This window comes from Micromys minutus (assembly GCF_963924665.1).
Source record: "Micromys minutus genome assembly, chromosome: 21".
In the NCBI taxonomy this organism is placed as follows: Eukaryota; Metazoa; Chordata; class Mammalia; order Rodentia; family Muridae; genus Micromys; species Micromys minutus.
The window spans coordinates 40,024,315-40,045,095 of record NC_137956.1 but is presented as its reverse complement, the minus strand read 5'-3'; the positions used below and the strand labels follow the sequence as shown (position 1 = coordinate 40,045,095).

At 42.0% G+C, this 20,781-nt stretch overlaps 1 protein-coding gene across 10 annotated transcripts in view; it reads right to left on the bottom strand.

Moving 5' to 3' along the window:
* The window catches only part of MAP4 (microtubule associated protein 4), a 118,054-nt gene that overhangs the window by 16,555 nt on the left and 80,718 nt on the right, over nucleotides 1–20,781 (bottom strand). For 5 of the 10 annotated variants that reach the window (XM_080934449.1, XM_080934452.1, XM_080934453.1 and 2 more), the window contains exon 9: nucleotides 17,554–20,736. The exons of 4 other annotated variants lie outside the window; for them this stretch is intronic. In XM_080934449.1, the coding sequence (XP_080790575.1) occupies nucleotides 17,554–20,736 (3,183 nt within the window). The remainder of the gene's footprint in view (nucleotides 1–17,553; nucleotides 20,737–20,781) is intronic. One more of the 10 variants, XM_080934451.1, reaches the window with a different exon arrangement.

Below are 20,781 nucleotides of genomic sequence, written 5' to 3'. Positions count from 1 at the left end.
AAATCCAAGACAATTGCCAAGCCAAAAAATTCTCAAATACAAAGAGATTACATAAACTCCATAAAAAACTCTTGTTACTGGTGTTTTAGGACAGATGTTATGTAGCAAGGGTTGGCCTGGAAATCACAACATACATCATGTTGTGAAGTATGAGTCTGCTGTCTCCACCTCTGGCATACTGGGATTGTAGAATTACAGTTACAAAGTTATGTGGTGCAAACCTAGGCTTTAGATGCTAGATAAAGATTTGGGTCTTCTGGCTTGACTATTCATTCTCTCTGTCTCTCTGTCTCTCCCCCCCACCCCCTCCCCCAAGACTGGCTCTAGTATATCAGATGCTGGTCTTCACCTCCTGATTCTCTTCCCTCAATGCTGTGGTTACAGACCAGTGCCACCACGCCCAGGCCCAGACCCCAGTTCATTGTTAAGATCAACAATCTACCCCCTCCAAAAAAAGTTCAAAAGAATATGAAAACAGGCCACAGAAATGCTAATGTCTGAAAATATGAACAAGTAAGCACAGGAATGTAATTCCAGCTTCAGGAGAGGCAGTAGCAGCCAGTGTTCAAGGATGGCTTTAGCCACATAGTGAGATTGAAGCCAGCCTGGGTATCTGAGATCCTGCCTCAAAAACCGAACAAGGGCTGGAGAGAGCTCAAATTTAAGAGCACTAACTTCTCTTCCAGGACCTAGATTTGGTTTTCACACCCATGTTGCAAACAGCTCAGTCCTAAGGGATTCATGGACACTACATGCATGTGATACATAGACACACAGGCCAAAACACCTATAAAATAAAATATATATATATATATTAAAGACAAAAGGAGTTGATAGTTTATATCTTAGATCCTCTTGGTGGTGTATGGATTACTTGAATATCTTTTAGATTTTCTAATTTAACATTTTTGGAATTCATTATTTTATGCAGAATAAACTACTGAACTTTTTACTTCCACTTAAGATCCCTGAACCACCCTACTTTAACTAAAGTGGAACTCATGACTTACACATCTTAGGCAAACACACTACTGCTGAGTTATATTCTGAGCCAACACCCCTCTAACCCTACTTTAGGGACTGGAGAGATAGCTTAGTAGGTAAAACAGGCAAATGGAGGCCTACGTTTGATCCTTAGAACCCAAGGGAAAATACCTGCTTGTAATCCCAGTAAGCAGTAAGTAGAGACTGGCCAGGCAGTCTGGCGCAATGGTGGGCTACAGGGCAATAAGACAGCTTGTTTCAAAAGCAGGAGATGGTGTTACAGCCATGTCATATGCAGCTGCATACACACAGACACACAGGCATGGAAGGTTTATTTCTTGTTCACAGCCCTCAAAAAAAAAAAAAAAAAAAAAAAAACAAAAAAACAAAAAAACCTGCTCCTGTAATGTCCTAATTTGTTTAAAAAAAAAAAAAAAAATCAATCATTCTGAGGAGTCCCTCTCTCTGCTGCTTTTAAGATTTGCTCTTTTTGTTCAGTTTTTTGAATCATTGACTGATTGATTGAGGCAGGGTTTCTGTGTTGCCCTAGCTTTCTATGTAAACCAGGAAGGACTTGAACTCACAGAGATCCAACTGCCTCTGCCTGTTGAGTGCTGGGATAAAAAACATGTGACCACAAGCTCTGGCTACTTTCTTCAATCCTTTTGCTACTGTCTTCCCAAACTTGGTACACTAGATCTTGATATCTTTGAATGGCCACTGAGGCACACATCCTCTCTCCTCTAGAGACTCTGAAGGTAGTAGCAATGCTCAGGTTTTTTCATTATTTTCCCTTGTCCTTCTGAGAATCATTTTCTACCTTTCTTTTTTTTTTTTTTTTTTGCTATTATTCAAATGATCATACTCATTTGGCAAATTCACTAATCCCCACAAGGATGGAACTCACTGAGCTGATTACATCTCTGATTCACTGGTTCTATCCCATTTTTATTGTTCCAGGGTTTGGGGTTTTATTTTTTGATGAGAATAGGTTTCAATTTGTAGGCCAGGTTGTCCTTGAACTAACTCACTGTGTTTCAGCAGGATGAACTTGTGGCAAACTCCTACCTCTGATTCCTAGGATAGATATCAGGTATGTACTGTTAAGCTGACAGATGCCTCCCTGTCTTTTACAATATCTACAATTAACATTTGGTCTTTTAAAAAATAACTTCTATTTCTTTCTGGGAACTTCCTAAGTTTTCATTTCTTTTATTTAAAAGCATTTTGGGGGGGCTGGAGAGATGGCTCAGTGGTTAAGAGAACTGGCTGTTCTTCCAGAATTCAATTCCCAGCAACCACATGGAGGCTCACAACCAACTGTAATGGGATCTGATGCCCTCTTCTGGTGTGTCTGAAGACAGTGACAGTGTACATAAAATAAACATACATAAAATAAACAAATCTTTTAAAAAGAAGCATTTTAGGGGTCAGTAAGATGGCTTAAAACAGAGTCACATGCCCCTACACCTAACAACCTGAATATAATCCCCAGGAACCACATGCTGCAAGGAGAGAATGGAGACCTTCAAGTCATCTTCCGATTACCCCCCCCAACCCAAATAGATAGATCAGACAGACAGACAGACAGACGATAGATAGATAGATAGATAGATAGACAGACAGACAGACGATAGATAGATAGAAAGACAGAGTGTGTATAAGTAGTAAAGTGGGTTTTAAAAATAATTTATGGGCTGGAGAGATGGCTCAACGGTTAACAGCACTGACTGCTCTTCCAGAGGTCCTGAGTTCAAATCCCAGCAACAACATAGTGGCTCACAACCATCTGCAATATGATCTAGTGTCCTCTTCTAGTGTGTCAGAAGACAGCTACAGTTTTTATATATAATGAACTTTAAAAATATAATTTATGACTTTTGAAAATGTTACTGCATATAGAGGTAGGATGCAAAGACATAAGTTCATGTATACCACTATGTACCTGTGGAAATCACAGGATGACCTGCAGCACTTGACTTTCTCCTTCTACTATGGGTGCCGGGGACTGAACTCAAGTTGCCAGCAAGTATTTTTATCTACTAAGTCAGATATCTCACTTGGCCCTCATTTTTTTTTCCCCCAAGAAACTTGTAGCTATTTGTTAAAGCAAAAATTTTGATGCCTGCTTTAAAATTCTAATATTGTCCTGTACCAGACAACCACCCTTTTATATTTAGCTTGTAGATTCTGGCTGTAATTCAAGTGAAATTTAGTATTCAGAGCCCTAGCAGTATAAATTCTGACCTACTATGTCCTTCTGGCCTGAGGCTCTCAATCCATGCTGGTACTGTCTGAAGGAACTAAAAGCAATCCCCTGGATCACTGGGTATCACATAGTAGGAGTTAGGTAATGGGAAGGAGAATGCATGTCCTAGACTTTTCTCAGGCTGAGTTGGGGTGTCAGGAGGAGGGAGGGGGACAGGTTTTCTATTTTGTTTTGCCAGGCAGCAGTGGGTCGGAAAAAAAACTATCTAGGTTTCTCTCCTACTTCTGGAAAGAAACAAAGAGACTATCAAGAAAAACAGTTTATAGACATCCACAATTTCATTACTGGTGATGGCAGGAGATGGGTTGCATCCCTGAAATTGCTGCCACTGTGGGTGAATCAGGTCAACAGTTGCTTCTGCTGAATATGGAGTAGACAAGGTGTCATAAGCTCCACCACCAGGCAGACTGCTCAGTGTTGGGAGTGGGCAAAAAAAACAGAGTTTACATACAACTAGGCTTTTGCTAGGCTTCCCTTTTCCTATCCTTTAAAGTTAAAATTATTCCATTTCTTTATTTATATATTTATGTATATGGCAGGGGTACCAAGGTGTACTTGTGAAAGTCAGAAGACAAACCTGGAGGACTGACACCCAGGTGGTGCAGCTTTACCTGCTGACAGACTGACCTGCCACTCTTTTCATCTTTTGGTTGTTGCTGCCTCCTACTTGCTGGAATTCTAGGTTGCAGGCCACCAGGGGTACAGAAGAAATAAGAAAGAAGTATCACTGAAACCCACTGCACTATTTCGTAGGTCCTGAGAGTCAAAACCTTTCAGGTTCCTTTAACAAAGCTGTTATATACTACAGCATGAACTGCTGCTGGTCATCCAGATGTGACTTTTCACAGAGGACCTCCTCTTTGTCCCAGGGGCATCCTCATGAGGTATGACTGGAGGAGATCAGCCAAATGTTGCCAGAGTTTCACAAAAGAATGTCTAAAAAAGAACTCAGTATATTAATCCCTTCCTAAGGTTGTTTCAATAATACTTCCCGTATTGATGCTACCTGCTTAGAGAACTACAGATTTCCTGCAACCTCCCCCCCCCCCACCTACCATGCTGGTTTCTATTTTGTTTGTTTGTTTTCCCCTCTGATTTTTTTAAGACAGGGTCTCTCCATGTAGCTCTGCACCTGCCTTCCTAAATGCAAGCACCAGCATTTAGGCTGTTGTCCTTCTGAAGTACTGAGGATTGAACAGAGGATCATGCTGGACAAGTGCTTTACCACGAGACACATCCTCTGCCATCTCTGCCCTTTTTGGTAGGTTTTGTTTAATAGTTAGAAATAAAGTTAATTTATTAAGGGGTCAGGAGGGAAGCATTCCCAATAGTAAAGGTGGATTATCATCTGGGGGAGACCACAAAGGCTCTGGTCCTTTACCATTAATTTACATAGCATTTGTATTCTCTCAAATTAGTATATTGGGGGCTTTTCTAGTGCATGTTCTGGTTATTAAATAAAGCCTACCTACATTTGGTACTTTTTCTTATATATAATCTATCTATCTATCTATCTATCTATCTATCTATCTATCTATCTATCTACCTACCTACCTACCTACCTACCTACCTACCTACCTACCTACCTATCTATCTATCTATTACTAAGCTGTCCAAGTTAGACTTAAACTTATTCTGTAAACCAGGCCAGTCTTAAATTTGCCATTCCCCCTACCTTGGTCTTCATCATCAGGCTGGAAACTGTAGTTGTCTTAGCTCTTCCAGTTCGTCCTACCTATCCTAGAACAGGGGAGTCTTCCCCATGGGGACCTTGGGCTGTGTTATTTGCCATCATTGCCAGGAAAGAGTAGTTAGCAGCCAAGTAATCTCTTAGTACAGGATTTGAAACTTAGTACGACTGGATGCCCATTTCTAGGTATTTTATGCATTTTTTTTTCCTGGATGGCAACCAAATAACTTCCAGATGGGAGTGAGGAAAAGAAGCATGTGTACAGGAACAGCAGAGAACCCCCAGAGACACATATTAGCTACAGCCTAGATGTACACGTTCTTGAGTTGGATTCCATGAGATTCTTCTACATCCTGTATATTAATACTCCTTAAAATGAGTAAAGCCATGGAGGTTTTGAACTGATTTCTCCTTTCGACTGTCTTTTTCTTTTTTCTTTCTTTTTGGTTTTTGAGACAAGGTTTCTCTGTGTATCCCTGACTGTTCTGAAACTCACTCTGTAGATCAGGCTGTTCTCAAACGTGCCTCTGCTTTAAGTGCTGGGATCAATAGCATGTGTAATACCTCTGCCTATTTCTACCGCTGCTTTCTTTGCCAGGTTCTCACTTTGTAGCCTCAGCCTTTCAAGGGCAAGGATTAGAAGCATGTACCTCCACACCCAGCACTGGCTTCAAGCCTTTGTTTACATGAGTTCTTTATCTGGAAGTTTTTACCTCTAAACTGTCAGCAATTCTATTTTTAAAACCCAGACTTAAATGTCTCCCCCGGAATAATGTTTCATGACTCACCAAACCTCTCAACCATCACCCACCAAGCCCTTTACTAGGCAGTTAAGTTGCTTAAGGATCTCTACAATTTCTAGTACCCAGTCAGTTACTGGCAAATGGTAGGCGTGTTAATCACTCTTTATATAGCTTAGTGTTGGGGTTCAAATTTACAGGTGAATGAGTTAGTACATTTAGTACGTTTCTTCTGCCAGCATAAACTTCTTTTAGAATGAACCTGTTCTGAAACTAACAAATCCTCACATATCACTCACCAGCCAGCCTTGGAAAAGACTACAGTCCTATGTCACATACTCAGAGTTTTAGCAATTTGCCAAGCCATGTCTAGTATATATGAGGGAGAACTTAGTTATTGCCTTCAATCACCCCAGGCCCCACACCAACAGAAATGAAAGGGAGGGAGGAAAGGAAAGAGGGAACAACAATTAAAAGGAAGGGAAAAAAATTAAGGCTTTACTTAGGCCTAGAGAGTGCATGGCACAAATTCTCCATGATCATCATGGGTTTCTGGGGGTGGACAGAAAGATTAGCACATCCTATGCACAAGGACTTTTAAAGTCCTGCTACTTCTAGAGATTTGCAAAGGTTCAGGGCACCTGAAAATCTTGCATCATAAGAGACTAGAGAGGAAACATAGTCCATTTAAAATAAAAGCAAACATCTGCTAGTGCCCCTAGATGGCTGCTCATGTAAAACTGCTTGCCACACAAGCCTGACAAAACAAGAGTTCAATCCCAGAACTCAAGTAAAGACGGAAGACTGGATGGCCACCCCAGTTACAAATTTAAAATGACATTTAATTAAAATGTACTCAAGAAAATACTAAGAATGAGTCCTAGAAAAAGTGACTATTTAAAAAATATAAAAACCAACCAAACAAACCAAAAAAAAAAAAACCTCACACAATAAAATTTGTGTTTGAAATCCCTGTTAACAAACACCATTGTGAATCATGGACCTACATGGACCCAGAGAAAAAACAGCTTTTTTAGTTTTCCAACAATGGCAGCAGTGAGGGGTGGAGATAGGGAAAGAAAGGCGAAGAGAAGGCAGCCACAGGGAAACAGGCAGTATTCCCATTCATGGGTCCAAAGTGTCTCTTCTCCCTAATTTCCTTTCTTCTCTTTCTCCTCCCCACAAATCCTCAAAACACATACAGGAAGAGAAAACTAGAAGCTGACAGGGTCAGACACAAAGGACACGGAAAGAATATTAAACAGTCAGGTATAAAAGGCTTTCTTTCAACTTCAACAAAAGTAAATCCTTCTGAAAAGCAGCAGGGAAAACAGCTTCTATCCAAACTGCAATTTAGCAGAGGTTAGCACTGATAAGCCTACTGTGACTCTAAACAAAGTGACTCATTTTAACAGGCAAGTGGGGAAGGTCAGAGCTAGAGAATCATTTGGCTCAAACCAATGGGATCAGAGGGGTGGAAGAACGGGGGTTGGGATACGGAGGGTGGCATGAGGTTAAGCAGCTCTAGTTTTTAATGCCCACCACTTGTGCCCCCACCCATCACCAACCCAGCCAGCATCCACAGTGAAGCATTCAGCGTGACCCAGCCAGATTCACTTTGTTCTGCCTCACTCCCAGAAAGCTTCCAACAAGGGAATTAAGCCTTCCCCCAGGCAGTCCCAGACTCCAGAGTAACAAGCTGCTGATGCTCCTGTCGGTAATCTATCACTTTGGCTTCTTCCTCATTGTCTGCCGGTTCCCAGTGGAGGCAAAATTTAGAAACATACCATCACGTGGGGTCTCTTCGCACAGCAACGATGGAGTGCTCTGGGTTGCAGTGACCTCAATTTCTTTCTTCCCTGCCAGTGCCATCAGCTGTTTCTCATCTTCCTGGCAGATGAAGGGACATGAATCAATTCTTGTTTCACCAGTATTTTCCTGCCCCTTTTCCTTGCTGCTTCCTTCGGGAATCTGTTCCAGCTTACTGTGGAGATACAGCCCGGCAATGCCCAGTTCCTTCTTCCCAGAGATGCTGCTGTCATTGTTGAAGTGGATCAGTTCTTCTCTCTCCTTGGCCACTGGTTCCTCGAAGGTTAAAGGAGTAGGTACCTCAGAAGCAGACAGGCTGGGCAGTTCCCCAGCATTCAATCTGCAGATAGCTGACTGGTCCTCAGCCACTGTCATGGAGCGCCTCATGGCAGGCACACCTAGCTTCCTGGGCATAGGGCTTGGCATTGGGCTAGTGGTGGGAGGCAGCGGGCCAGAAGGAAGCTCCTCTCGGGCAGGCAGCTCAGGGTACTTATCAGCAAGATTCACAGCTGGGGGCACTGAGAGGTGGTAACACTCAGATAAGGCTCTTCGGATTGCCTTTTTCTGCTGGGGGATTTGGTTAAGCATAGGCCCCTCCTCAATAGAACTTAATTTCTTCAACTCCATATCCTGGCCTGGGCTGTGAAAGCCTATATTCAAATTTTCCTGAGTGAATTCCACCATAGTGATTGGTGGACTGGTGGTGGGCAAATGCTCACTAGTTGGGTCTGAGTGGGTAATAGCCACCAGTAATGGGGACGTATTATTAAGCTGGCCAGAGTTATCATTTGTCACCCCAATCACCGAGCAGCTGGAGAGGAGGCCATTCTTCTCTTTTCCTGGAGTTTCAGCCATTGAGAGCTGAGAGCTCTGAGTCACTGAGTAAAAGTTGGGGTTCCAAGCACTGGTTTCTTGTTCCTCACCATGTTGAGGGAGAGTGTCAGCAGCCCCGGGAAAATTTAGATCTGTCTGTCTCTTGATTTCTAATCCATTCTTCCCTGCCACCTTCCCTTGAACTGTAGCGGCTTTGTCTTGCCCCTCTGTGAGTCCCAGAGGGAACTCAGCTGCCTTCTGGTGTACTAAGTTCCCCTCCGAGGATTGACAGGTTCCTGAAATCACATACCTGCTCTCAAGGTGATCGGAGGTTGCTTGATATGCCTTGTTAGGCTCTTCGATGTTAAGTTCTTTGTCTAGCTTCCCCTCAAAAAAGCCGAGCTTATTCTGTTCCAGAAAGCTGGAATTCTTCACAAGCCCGTCTTTCAGCTGCCCATCCATGCTTACATTCAGCCCGATTTCATTCAGTTTACCCTCTGTCCTCTGCCATTCAAATCCATCCTGACCGATTTCTTTCTGGGAATCCATTCTGCACTCTGAAAGCTTGTCTTTAGAGAGCTGGTCGCTCGCAGCAGTGACAGCGGCAGTGAGAGCGGCTGGCTGCTTCTCTGGAAGCGACATCGGCTTTTTCACTGCTCCCCCACTCACTCTTGGAGCTCTAACACCACCCACGTTCACACAGATCTTGCAGTGACATCACAGCAAGTTCCCGGGATTCATGGTAAGCTCCGTATTTCTCCCAATCCCTCTTTCTCCTCAAGCAGTTGGGTGCTAAATGCATTTACCAGGTGTAAAAGGGGAAGAATGAACAAAAAAAGAGAAAGAATGTCTCTGTGTGTTAATCTGTATGTGTATATATATATATATATATATATATATATATATATATATATATATTTTCCTGCTATCTAGCATTCTGTTCAGCCCTATAATTTAAAATACAGTATGGTGCCAATTCAGGCACTGAGGACAGTAATTATGTCAGCTTTCACTGTTATAGATATATGTATACCCACACATTCATTTATCTCCTTCTATTCATAGTCTGCTGAACTCACCCACTCAAAAATTCTGTTTTAAAATAAGCAAGGCTCATTTGCCAATCCCCAGCTGTAACTGCTGAAGAATAATAATTTTAGAAGATGGCTCAAATTGTCACTTAAAACAAATACCTTAATGTTAAATGAAAACTGAGGCATTTGGTCCTTAGAGGGAAGGTGGGTTTTGCTGTCACAGCAGCTCATCCCATTCTCTCAATGGATGGGACCCACACTCACTTGTGGCCCATCCTCCTCTCCTCTTGGCTCACTAGCCCACTCCCATTATGGGGAGCACTTTCCCCTAATTCTCTATGTATTTAACTTTCAGGAGTTGCATCCCTTCAGCCATGTGGGTTCCAGATCAAACTCAAGGTCATGAGGATTTTTCACAACTGACCCATCTCATCCACCCACCAGTCTGTTTCCTGATAAAATTCAAAACCTGATTTTGGTGCCATTTCCAAAACCCATCAGTTCTCCTGGTTAGTTTCTGTGCTGGGAGCTTAATGAAGCCCTCAATTTATGTACTTTTATTCCAAATACTGAAGGGACAGATGCAAGTGGACCAGCGGGAGTGTGAGGCAAGCTTGGGCTACATAGTGAAGCCCTCTCTCTTAAAAAGATGCCAGTGCACAAGGCTTTGGACATGCATTCCAACAATAAGACACTTAAATCCAACTATAAGTCAAATTTGTGCTTTTACTTGTTTCTGCTTCTTCTTGGTTCTGTCATGAGCTGGGTGCTTCCAGAGACTTGACCTAGGTTTCCCCCACTAGTAAACAAACAAACAAACAAAATAACAAAGTAACTAACCACCATCACCCATAAAAGATGCTATTTAAGACCTATTTTCAATTTGTATTTAAAAGAAAAGAGAAGAAGAAAAGGTAACTCTCAAAATCTAACTCCCTAAAAGAAATTATCCTATTTGCTGAATCCCTTCTAACATAGTCTATAAAAACAGTACTGCAAGGACATGAAAGTGTGCACATAGAATGCTGTAACTACTCCTGAAAACTTATCCTCTCATTTTACAGACATCCAACAAAAATAATAATGAACTGTTCTGCCCAAAATCATAAGTGAGAATATAAAATGAGAAAGCTGAGGTCTCATTTTTGACCAGCCTTTCTACACCACTGAATAAGAGGAGGCTAATAAGTGTCATTTTCAGGAACATATCATCTACCTCTGTTTTGTTTTATTTTATGAATGAGTTGTTCTGCTGCATGTATGCCTGCATGTCAGAAGACAGCATCAGATCCCTTTAAAGATGTTCATAAACCACTATGTGGGTGCTGGAAACTAAACTCAGGAAGAGCAGCTGATGTTCTAAACTGCTAAGCCATCAGTCCAGCTCCATCTATCTCTTTTAAGATGGGCTCTCACTGTCTTGGACAATTATGTTAGACAAGTTGAACAGTGTGTGAGCTAAGGATCTTCCTGCTTCTACATCCTAAGCCTGAGATCACGAATACAACCCATATGGCCATGGGTTCTGGGAATCAAATCTAGGCCTTCAGGTATACCAGGCAAACACTGAATGAGCTATTTCCCTAATTCTTCCTTTTCAAATCTACTTACTTTACCCCATCACCCATCCCCTACCAAACCCCTTTAGACAAAGTCTTCTACATAGCCCTGCCTGATCTGTAGCTGTAGCATACTACATAGACCAGGCTGGCCTAGAAATCATTGGCCTCCCTTCCTGCTTCAAGCCTTTCAAGTGCTAAGGTTATCCATATTCACCTTCACGCTCACCATTTTAATGTTTCCCCAATTACCCAGAAAAAAATTAGTATTTATTTGAGACAGGGACTCATAAGCATAGGATGACCTCAAACATACTAGTCCATTGGAGTTTCACAGAACTCTTTCCAGATTTATAAACCACATGGTCATCTTTTATTTATGTGCCTCTTCCAATAGCTCTAGACGGAAGAATGGAAGAGGCACTGTCCATACCTGCCATGGGTGACCAGCACAGAGGTAAATGGACAAGAAAAGTACTAGAGGTAGAAACAGGCAGATCTCTCTGAGTCAAGGCCAGCCTGGGTCTACATAGTGAGTTCCAGAACAGCCAGGGCTATGTAGCAACACCCTGTCTCAAAACAACAAATGATGTTAGTGGAAGAATAGATTTCCTTCAGCAACATTTCTGTATCATTTAATCTGATTGCTTCCTATCATTTTAGCAGCCTTCAGTAACTTCCAAGAACTTTTTTATTCTTTTCTCAACACTGGGATTTAAACCTGGGGCCCCAATCCAAACAGCCCCCCCCCCCCCGCATCCTAGTCCAAGAACTAGCAATGCGGAATATCATTTGGTCATATGATTTGAGGTTCTATTTTATTCAGGTTAACTCTGATAAGAGGACAAGGATTCCCATGTCTGGTCACAAGGTAGTTTCTAATGTCATGCAAGGTTCCAAGGGGCTTGGTATAGTCAGATACATGAGCAGATGTTTCTGGTTTTCTGTGCCTGGGGTTGGTACTTAACCTGTTCAGAGCCTTGCAAATTTTATGTTCCATGGTTGCTTTCTCTGCATTCTCATTAGTTACCAAGGCAACACTATATTCCAGATTGACCAACTGTTCTGTTACTGTCTCCAGGAAACCATCCTAATAAATTATCATTACAATGAAAGTCAGGAATTCTAATTACCATGATCAATGGTACTCCTTACTAATATAAACTGAGGGTTAAGAAGTTATAATGTTTTTGGATATATTAATAGTTACACAAATCTATAGCCAGAAAACCAAATCAAAACCATATTTTACTGAATTCTAGCACAATATCTTAGTACATGTTCAAGTCAAGAACATCATGATTCTCCCTGATTAACATTCAGAAGTTGGGAAGTGAACAGACAGAATGAAAAGACTGAAGTCAGTAATCTGAGTCATGTAAACTCAAAGCATTAAAATGAAGGACATAAAACTCTACCAACAAGCAAATGTTCTTTTTTAAAGCAAAGTTCTGACTTTTCCTTGGATTCCAACCAAAGGAAAAGGGAGTGACCCAACTAAAACCTAACAGAAACAAAATCCTGTCAATCAATTATTTCCAGATCCTCAGTGCATGGAGGCACACAGGACTCCCCAGAGCCTTTCGCAGTTTATCTTCTTTTCACTAATCTAAACCTAAAAGGCATCAGAGACTTCACTGGTTCCCCAATGACTTATCTGCCAATGACCCATAACATCTGCCACTGTGCCATCACACAGGCCCTCCAATGCTTTGCTTAGGGATGTCTTGGCAACACTTCCTGGCCCATTCAGACCCAGACCTCTTCTTGCTCTTCTATGGAGGTTCAGCTCCTTTCCCTTCATCTCCATAGCACATGGCTCATGCTTATGTCGGCTATTTGCAAAGCAGCAGACAGCATTAACTGTGCAATCGTATACAAACGACACGACTACTAAACAGTAACATTTTGAATTTGCCCACAGATAAGATCTTCCTTCAATGGGTATGTCACAGGGAAAACCACCAAAGTCCTGCTTACTTTCACATTTACAACTGTGAGACTCAGAAGCTTATCTTTACCATGTTTCTTGAATCACCGAATGCTCTGTCAGCCAGAGAATAAAAGTTATGGTAAGAGAGTACTAAGTAGCTCCTTAAGCAGGTAGCTCCATGATGAAGTACATGTGTAGCTTACGTGAAGCCCAGGCTTCCAGCTTCAACATGGTAGGGGGAAAATACCAGTATCCTTTGTAAGGAGATATAAATATGAAGCTTTATTTCAATGTTGGAGTCCCTTACAAGCCAGGCTGTGATTAACCCCACCTCACACCTATTCATTCAATGCAAGATAACCAACATTCACAAACATATTTAGATGGCCTCTTTCAACCAAGGTGATGGCAGTATCAGCTAAGTAGGATTATTTGAGGGTTAAGTGAGAATTAAGAGTTTACAACAGTGCCAAGCAAAACAAATTTTAATAAATGGTAGTTATAAATTCCACTAACATGCTTGGGGGAAAAAAAAGGTCAAGGTGAGCAGAGTAGCGCAAAGGTCTCTGGTATTTGGGAGGTAGAGGCAGAAAGGTTAAGGCCAACCCAGGCTGCAAGAAGATAATGTGGAGGAGGCCAAAACACCAGGCAGTGAAAAGATACAGCAAAGGGCAGGCAGCCTCAGAAGATTATGAAGTGGGTGTTTCTCAAGTTGTAAAATAGTAGCAACTCCTAAGATTACAAATGCTTTTTTAAAAAAAATATGCTGAGCATATTTTATTTATGTACAAGGGCTTTGAAACTGTTAAGATTTCTGGGTTTATAAATTACTTCAAGTTTCACACCATGACACTTTCTTACCATAAACTGACATTCCCAGCTGCTGGCAAACAGTTGATGAGCTCAAGCAAACTGAAATGAAAGAAATGAAGCCAAATAGGAAGAAGAACAGGCTTCAGTATAACAAAGGAAGGGCCTGTCTACAGGGTCCCCAAATGCACTTCCCTATTAGTGCTGACATTCTTGTTTCCAAAGAGGCTAAGGTTAACTGAAGGTAATTCATTCTTAATTTAAAACTATACACTAGATACTAAGAAGAATATAGCAGTAAATCAAACATACCAGACAGAATCAAAGGCTTTGAATTTAGTGCTAAACTAAACTAAACTAAAAATACACTGGGCATGGTTGTCACTCTTTTAATGCCAAAATGAAAGGGAGGCAGTCAGATCTCTGTAAGTTTCAGGTAAGCCAGGACTATACAGAGAGACTCAAAACAAGCAAGCAAAAACAACAAATATATATATATATATATTGTTATCTACCTTTTTATAGAGAAATATCTACAGATTGTATGAAATTCTCCTTAAAACAACAATAACAACAAACCCAAATAACATTTCTGATTAAAAAAGATTTGGGGCCTAGAGAAATGGCTCAGGGGTCAGGAGCTGGCTGTTCTTCCAGAAGTCCTGAGTTCAATCCCCAGCAACCACATGGTGGCTTACAACCATCTGTAATGGGATCCAACACCTTCTTCTGGTGTGCCTGAAGATAGCTTCAGTGTACCCATATATAAAACAAAATCTTTAAAACAATAGAATTTAGCTCTTCCATAGCCATGTATAATCTTGAGAACCTCCTGTAAATGTAGAGTATCTCTGTGTATACATATATATGCTGGGTGGAGGTGGATGAGACAGAGAGAGACACAAATGTCATCTTCTATGGGTAACCAGATAGATAATACTCATTCCTCAATATATGATAAGCATCCATTTTACTGTGTTTGTGTGCATGTGTATGCTACAGCATTATGTGGAGGATAGGACAACCTGCAGGAGGAGTCCACTCTTTTCTCTAAGTCCACTGCCATGCAGCAACAAAAATCAAATTCAAGTCTTTTGTCTCAGCAGCAAGCAACTTACATCACTGAGCTATCATATCAGTCCACACTATAAGATTGAAATCCATGTGCGACATCATTTAACTACAAGACAAATGGAGACAAGGCAGGTGAGGATCAGTAATCCTCAATAACTGACTCAAAGTTAAGAGTAAAGGTAAAATTACTAAGACTAAATAAATCTACTAGTCATAGACAAAACATCAGAGCATATATGGCATGGTGGAAAATACCTGTAATCCTAGCATTATAGAGACAGAGGCCATCTACTCACTGAGAGTTCCAGGCCTCCCAGTGTTGGAAGCAGAGTTTTTATATCCAAGCAACACCAGAGAAACCAGGACTGTGAAACACACAGGACTGCCCTTTCAAAGGCAAGGACATATAACTTGTTTCCATCCAGAAAGCTGGGAATTGGAGGTGATTAACAGCCTGGTGATTACCTGCATTACCTGTTAGGCTAGGTTTTACCAGGTTTTCACAAACAGAATCAGAGGCGGCTAATAATCTAAAAGATCCTTACAGTACCCGTATAGCCAGGGGCTCCCCAAAGCTCCCACAACCAAGACCACAGCAATCTAATAGACCAAAGGACCTTTCTGCTATCTGTATGAGTCAAACAGGCCAAATCCTTATGCTCTTAAGCTAAAATACAGGTAGCCTAACTCTAAAATCCATATTCGGGAAAGAAACTATATACACCTTCGGTTGAGTTTTTATGTAATTATGCTACCTTGTGCACCAGGGGTTATATTATATTACATCAGGAAAATTTCTTTTTTCAAATTGTACTGAGATTAAATATGCTCACAACAAATCACCTGGCAAAGTCTGATCTAATCTAAGTTAAACTGTATCAAGTTCTCACTCTCACCTATTCTGTTTCCCTACCTGACATCTGCAGAGACATCCCCTGCTCCATTCAGGATTACTGTAGTTAAGACCTACCTAAAACATGAATGTAACTACACATTTATACACTGATAGTTTTTAAAAGAAAGGTATGTATCTGTAAGCATGCCATGTCTCATACAGTATCAGAAAATGTACATCATTATTCTTAAGCATATTTTCTTTGGAGGGACATGTATAATACTGTTAAGAGTCCGTTTTATCTAAAAAGAAAAAAATTTAAAATGTTTGGTAGAAGGAAAAGATATCATGCCTATTACTCTGGACCTTGTCAATGTGTTAATTGTTTATTAAAAAGCAGTAACTTTGGGGAGCTACAGTAACGACATACTCATAAATGCACAATAATAAAACTAAAAAAAATTTTTAATTTTCATGACTTTTTTATTTTAGAGGGTCTAATGTATCCCAAACTGGTCTTGAACTCCTGATCCTCCTACCTTCATCTCATAAATGCTGACATTATAGATGTGAACTAGAGGCCAGCTCAGCATAAAACTATTGAAAAGCATCTACTGATCTTAGAGGTAGCAACTGTTAGAATGTAGAGAAGCGCCAATGAATTTTACTCAGCCCTTATTACACTCCCCTCATGTTCTCTCTCATATGTCCTCTGCGAGGAGACTCCCGAACACACACACCGACCTGGGGCTGACCTAGCAGGGTCCAGAGAGCTCTGCGTGTTCTGACTAAGAAAAATCCCACTTCCTAAAATTCTTTGCAAACACTGAACATTTCTTTGGAAATCCTGACAAGAGTCATCCAAAATTTACCTGACAAAATCTTGACAAAACTAAAGAATATGGTAGAATTCTGGAATGCTTTCTACAAGCTATTCTATTTCATTTTCTACATTGTTAATAGAGGAACTGAGAAGGAAAAAAGCAGAAAGATGAAAATTGAATCTGCATCCTTTCCTCACAGTGCAAGTATTACAATCCAAGCGCTCACTCATGCACAGCCTCAGCTCTCCCCACAAGGACAACTCCACACCGTGCAGAACACAACCCCACAATGCAGCCGCACCTGAGGGGCTGCTTGGCCCAAAACAATCAGTGTTTTTGTTGTGTTTAAATTTCTTAAGTTAGTAGCTGGATCATGCAAACTTGTTAGGAAAACTATTTGTTGGCTGCAAAAAGCATCAAATGCAAGGAAATATCTTCAAAGTTTGGTTCAGAAAAGGTATGACTAAATATGTACTGGGGGGGGGGTGGTGGTAAATACACATGATTAATCTTTAAATCTTAAAGGCCCCAAACTCTAATCCACATAAAACTACTGATAACGGCTAGAAGCAGCAAAACTGATCACAGCAGCCCGGCCTACCTGGTGCCTTGAGAGATCACTTCCAACTACTAGAAACAAAGTCTCTACCTACCAGTGCTAGTCAGGGGATAATAAGATGAAGGCATACCATTTTCATTTGATCTGAAAGCAATTTTGATATTTACTCCCACTAGCTCAAGCTATTAACATACTATAAATAAACAAGCAAAAAATAAAGCCAGGTTTCATATACACAGCCAGACTATATTTTTTCTGCTGCAAATATTTACACCAAATAATGACTGATATTTTCCCTAAACTTTACACACAGGAGGATCAATGTAAGAATAAGAAGATTACAATGTTCTTCCCACATCCCCACAACTTCCAAAAAAAACTCAGTGCTGCATTAAAAAGGCATGCAACCAAGTCGTCAGTCTCCTCAAGCTGAACACAGGGCATGCATGCCTTGGCTGAAAAAAGAAAATGCATAAGTAGCAGTCACAGGTTTTCATGCCAACAAACCAACAATCAATGGAGGATTAGAATCTAAATGGAACCAAGGCACACGCTGTTTGCTTTTTTAATGCTGACTCAAAAGCCACATAAAAACACACTTCCCCAAGGCAGGGTCATACCACTGGACTTCAGCAGCTTGGATTTGGATCTCTCTCTTTCCTGACTTGCAGACTTCGGCAGATGTGGAGTAAGTCCTCGAGACTTGGTGGGTCTCATGTAGCCTTTCACTGGCTCTACCATTCTTTTATCTTCCTTCTTCCTTTCTCCCAGCACCTTCGGTTCTGACATCCCTGTCATCTTCTGAGGCCCTTCGACCTCGTTACCTTTGAACTCTGGAACTTGAGGGTCCTTGTAAGCAGTCAGCACTATGCTACTTTCCCCCTCAACACCATCACACGAGAAATCAGAGTGAGGTTCTGATGTTAACATGGAAATGCATTCCAATTTTGTGACTTCACATGACAGACTCGTTTCTTTTAATTTATCTTTTTCATTTTCTGGAGGCAAAAGAGTAAGATCTACCTTCTTGTCCAAACTCTCTGGGCCCTTGAAATCTCTTTCTTTCTCATTTTGGTCATCAGACAAACTGAATTTCTGTGCTTTCTGTCTAAGAGGGTCAGGGTTTCTAACTGGGGCAGAATCTTTCTCAATTCTCTTCTCTTCCTTCACCAGAGACCCTGGCAAATCACTACTCTCTCCACGTGTGTCTAGGACTCTGACCTCTTCTGGAAGGCTCTGGCTTTCTGTGAGCTCACCAGGAAGGAAGTGTCCTTTACCTGGCTCTGTGACATGCTGTGTTGAATGTTCAGAGGACCCATGCTGCTCTGACTCAGGTTCCCCGACCGCATGCCTTTTAGAGGTTATCGCTACTCCATTTTCCCTGTAATCAGCAAGCCCACCTTTATTCTTAAGAAAGTGATCTCCAAAACTGCTAACCTTCTCTTGGGCTTCTGTAGATGCCCCAGCAACTCCTTCTGTACTAACAGAGGGCAGAGTAGCAGGGGAAGCCTTGGGCTTTTCCGGATCTGGGACTCCATCTTTGCTACATGTATCTTGTGTAGATAATTTGAAATTATTATCTTGCTCACTTTTTCTGGAATTGTCTGGGAAGGAATTATCTTCCTTTCCTACTCGAGTAGGGCAGGGCAGCATTTCACAGCCCACTGGTCCCACAGCCTCTAGAGGAGCTGATTTACTCATCAGCCCCGACAGTGCTGTTCCAGAGGTGAACGTAAGATTTCTATTTTCATCCACATATCCCATTCCTTCGATTCTGCAGACTCCTGTGGTTTTCATGGGATTTGTTGTATCTGTCTTAATCTCTAAAATGTGCTTCTCGGGAAAACTATTCTTAACCCTTTTGTATTTCCCATCATTACTCCTTTTATTAGATTTCCCAGGCACTGCAGTCTGTCCCTTGGCTGCACATGTCTTGTTTTCCTCAGTCTTCACTGAGGGAACAAATCCTGCCCCCTGGATTGGGTCTTGGGAGCTCAAATCTGTCACCTTGGCATCTGGTTCAGTAGTAACAGCAGAACTGTGGATTGCATTTGGTTTATTCCCCAAGAGATCCCCAAGTGTAACAGAACTAGACTCCACCTCCTTACTCTTGGTGTCAGCGACTTCCTCTGTGGCTGTACATGATGTGTGTGAGAACAAAGGAGCGGGTATTTTAGGTGAGATCTGCCCTACTTCACTGTTTTTATGAGCAACATTACCATCATCACTCTGCTTCTCTACACAAGGTGGGCTGACGATTTCCTCCCTGCCCTCCATTCTGCTAGGCTGTACAGGGAAATTATTTTTAAACTTTTTGTTTCTGCCTTCATTGCCTCTCTTTTTAGTCTTTTCAGAAACCCAGTGAGTTGACTCATGATCCATCCAAGGACACGTCCCTTCCCTGCTCTGGTTACTGATGCCCATATTTTTAACCTCAGCTCTTCTTTCTGTCCTAGCATCCAAAGTCTGAATCAAATTTGACCCACTTTCTAAAGGAATTAATGGCTGCATGGTACCTCCCACACCACCAGCCACCTCTTTAGCCGCCATCAGCACCGCCTCAGTGAGATCAGTAATAGCCCCTAGTGGCTTTGAAGACTCCAAGCATAGCCCTCTTCTAGGATCCTTAACACTCACCACTCCAGTTTCAGGGACTGGCTCACTTGGCAAAGGTACAGCTCTCCCCTCATCGCTGTTCAGAAGGAATGGCACCTCAGATCTGGCTCCTGACTTCCCTGAGCATGCTCTGACTTTCCCAGGACCCCTTCCCTTCCTGCTTTTGCCATCACCTGTCATTTTCTTAAACAGCTCACTCTCTGACCCAGGAGCTTGAATTAATTCTTGGTCTTTCAGCTCCTTAGAAGCAAGCAAGCTGGTTCCTTGTCTTTGCTCCAAGGATGTGTCTGGTCTCAGTTCTTTACCATCCCCGACGGCATCAGGAAAGCTCACCTGCAGGGCAGTCACTCTACTTCCACCACTCTCTTCTTTCAGACCATTTTCTAATGGATGCTTTGTTGTTGATGGGAGGGTCAGACTTGACAGTACTTTCTCTGTTGTAGGTTTTGGAACTCTATTCATAATCTCTTGACCCAATAAAGGGGAACAACCTCCTTGCAGAGTCGTCACTTTGTGTGCAGCGTTGTCAGTCGGGGTTCCTTTCACACTAGATGGACTTACTGCCCCGCCTGAATCCACTAAAGGCTTCAGGTGTGGTATAGCTGGGGATCCCTCTTCCTCTTGCTGCACCAAGTTCTTACCTTGGCTCTCTGATAGTAGGCTTTTATCTCTGTGGTCATCTTCTACTCTCGGCTTGAGCTGAGCTTTTACCATTATTTCTGGAGGCTGCTCTGGACATGAAGTAACCCCAGAACTCTCTGCACAGTCATGCTTCAAGACACCCGATTTCAGGGGCCCGTGAGCAGCAGGATGATCTTGGCGCTCATCTGCATTATCATCATCCCAAGGTCCCCCAGCGCGGGACTGAGGATATCTTTTTTGCTTTGGTTTCTTCTTTTTTTTCCTCATCACTGGCATGCTCTCTATATCCCTGGCTTCCTTGCCATGATCTCTCTGGGGTAGCAATTCAGCCTGAAGAACTTTTCTTTGGTTCCCATGCTCACCACGAGAAGATGAACCAGAGACCCAACCCAACTCAGAAAATGGGCAGGGGCCCAGCCTGGGATCAACAATCTTCCATGGAGGAGAACCTTCCAGCAGTTCAGGAGGGACCCTGGCAGGCTTAGACCGGGCTGACCTGCGGTCACTGGGTCTGCAAACGTGTTTACCTTGTGAGGAAGGGAAACCTGCAATACATGAACTTGGCTAAAATTTTCAACAGCAATTTCCTC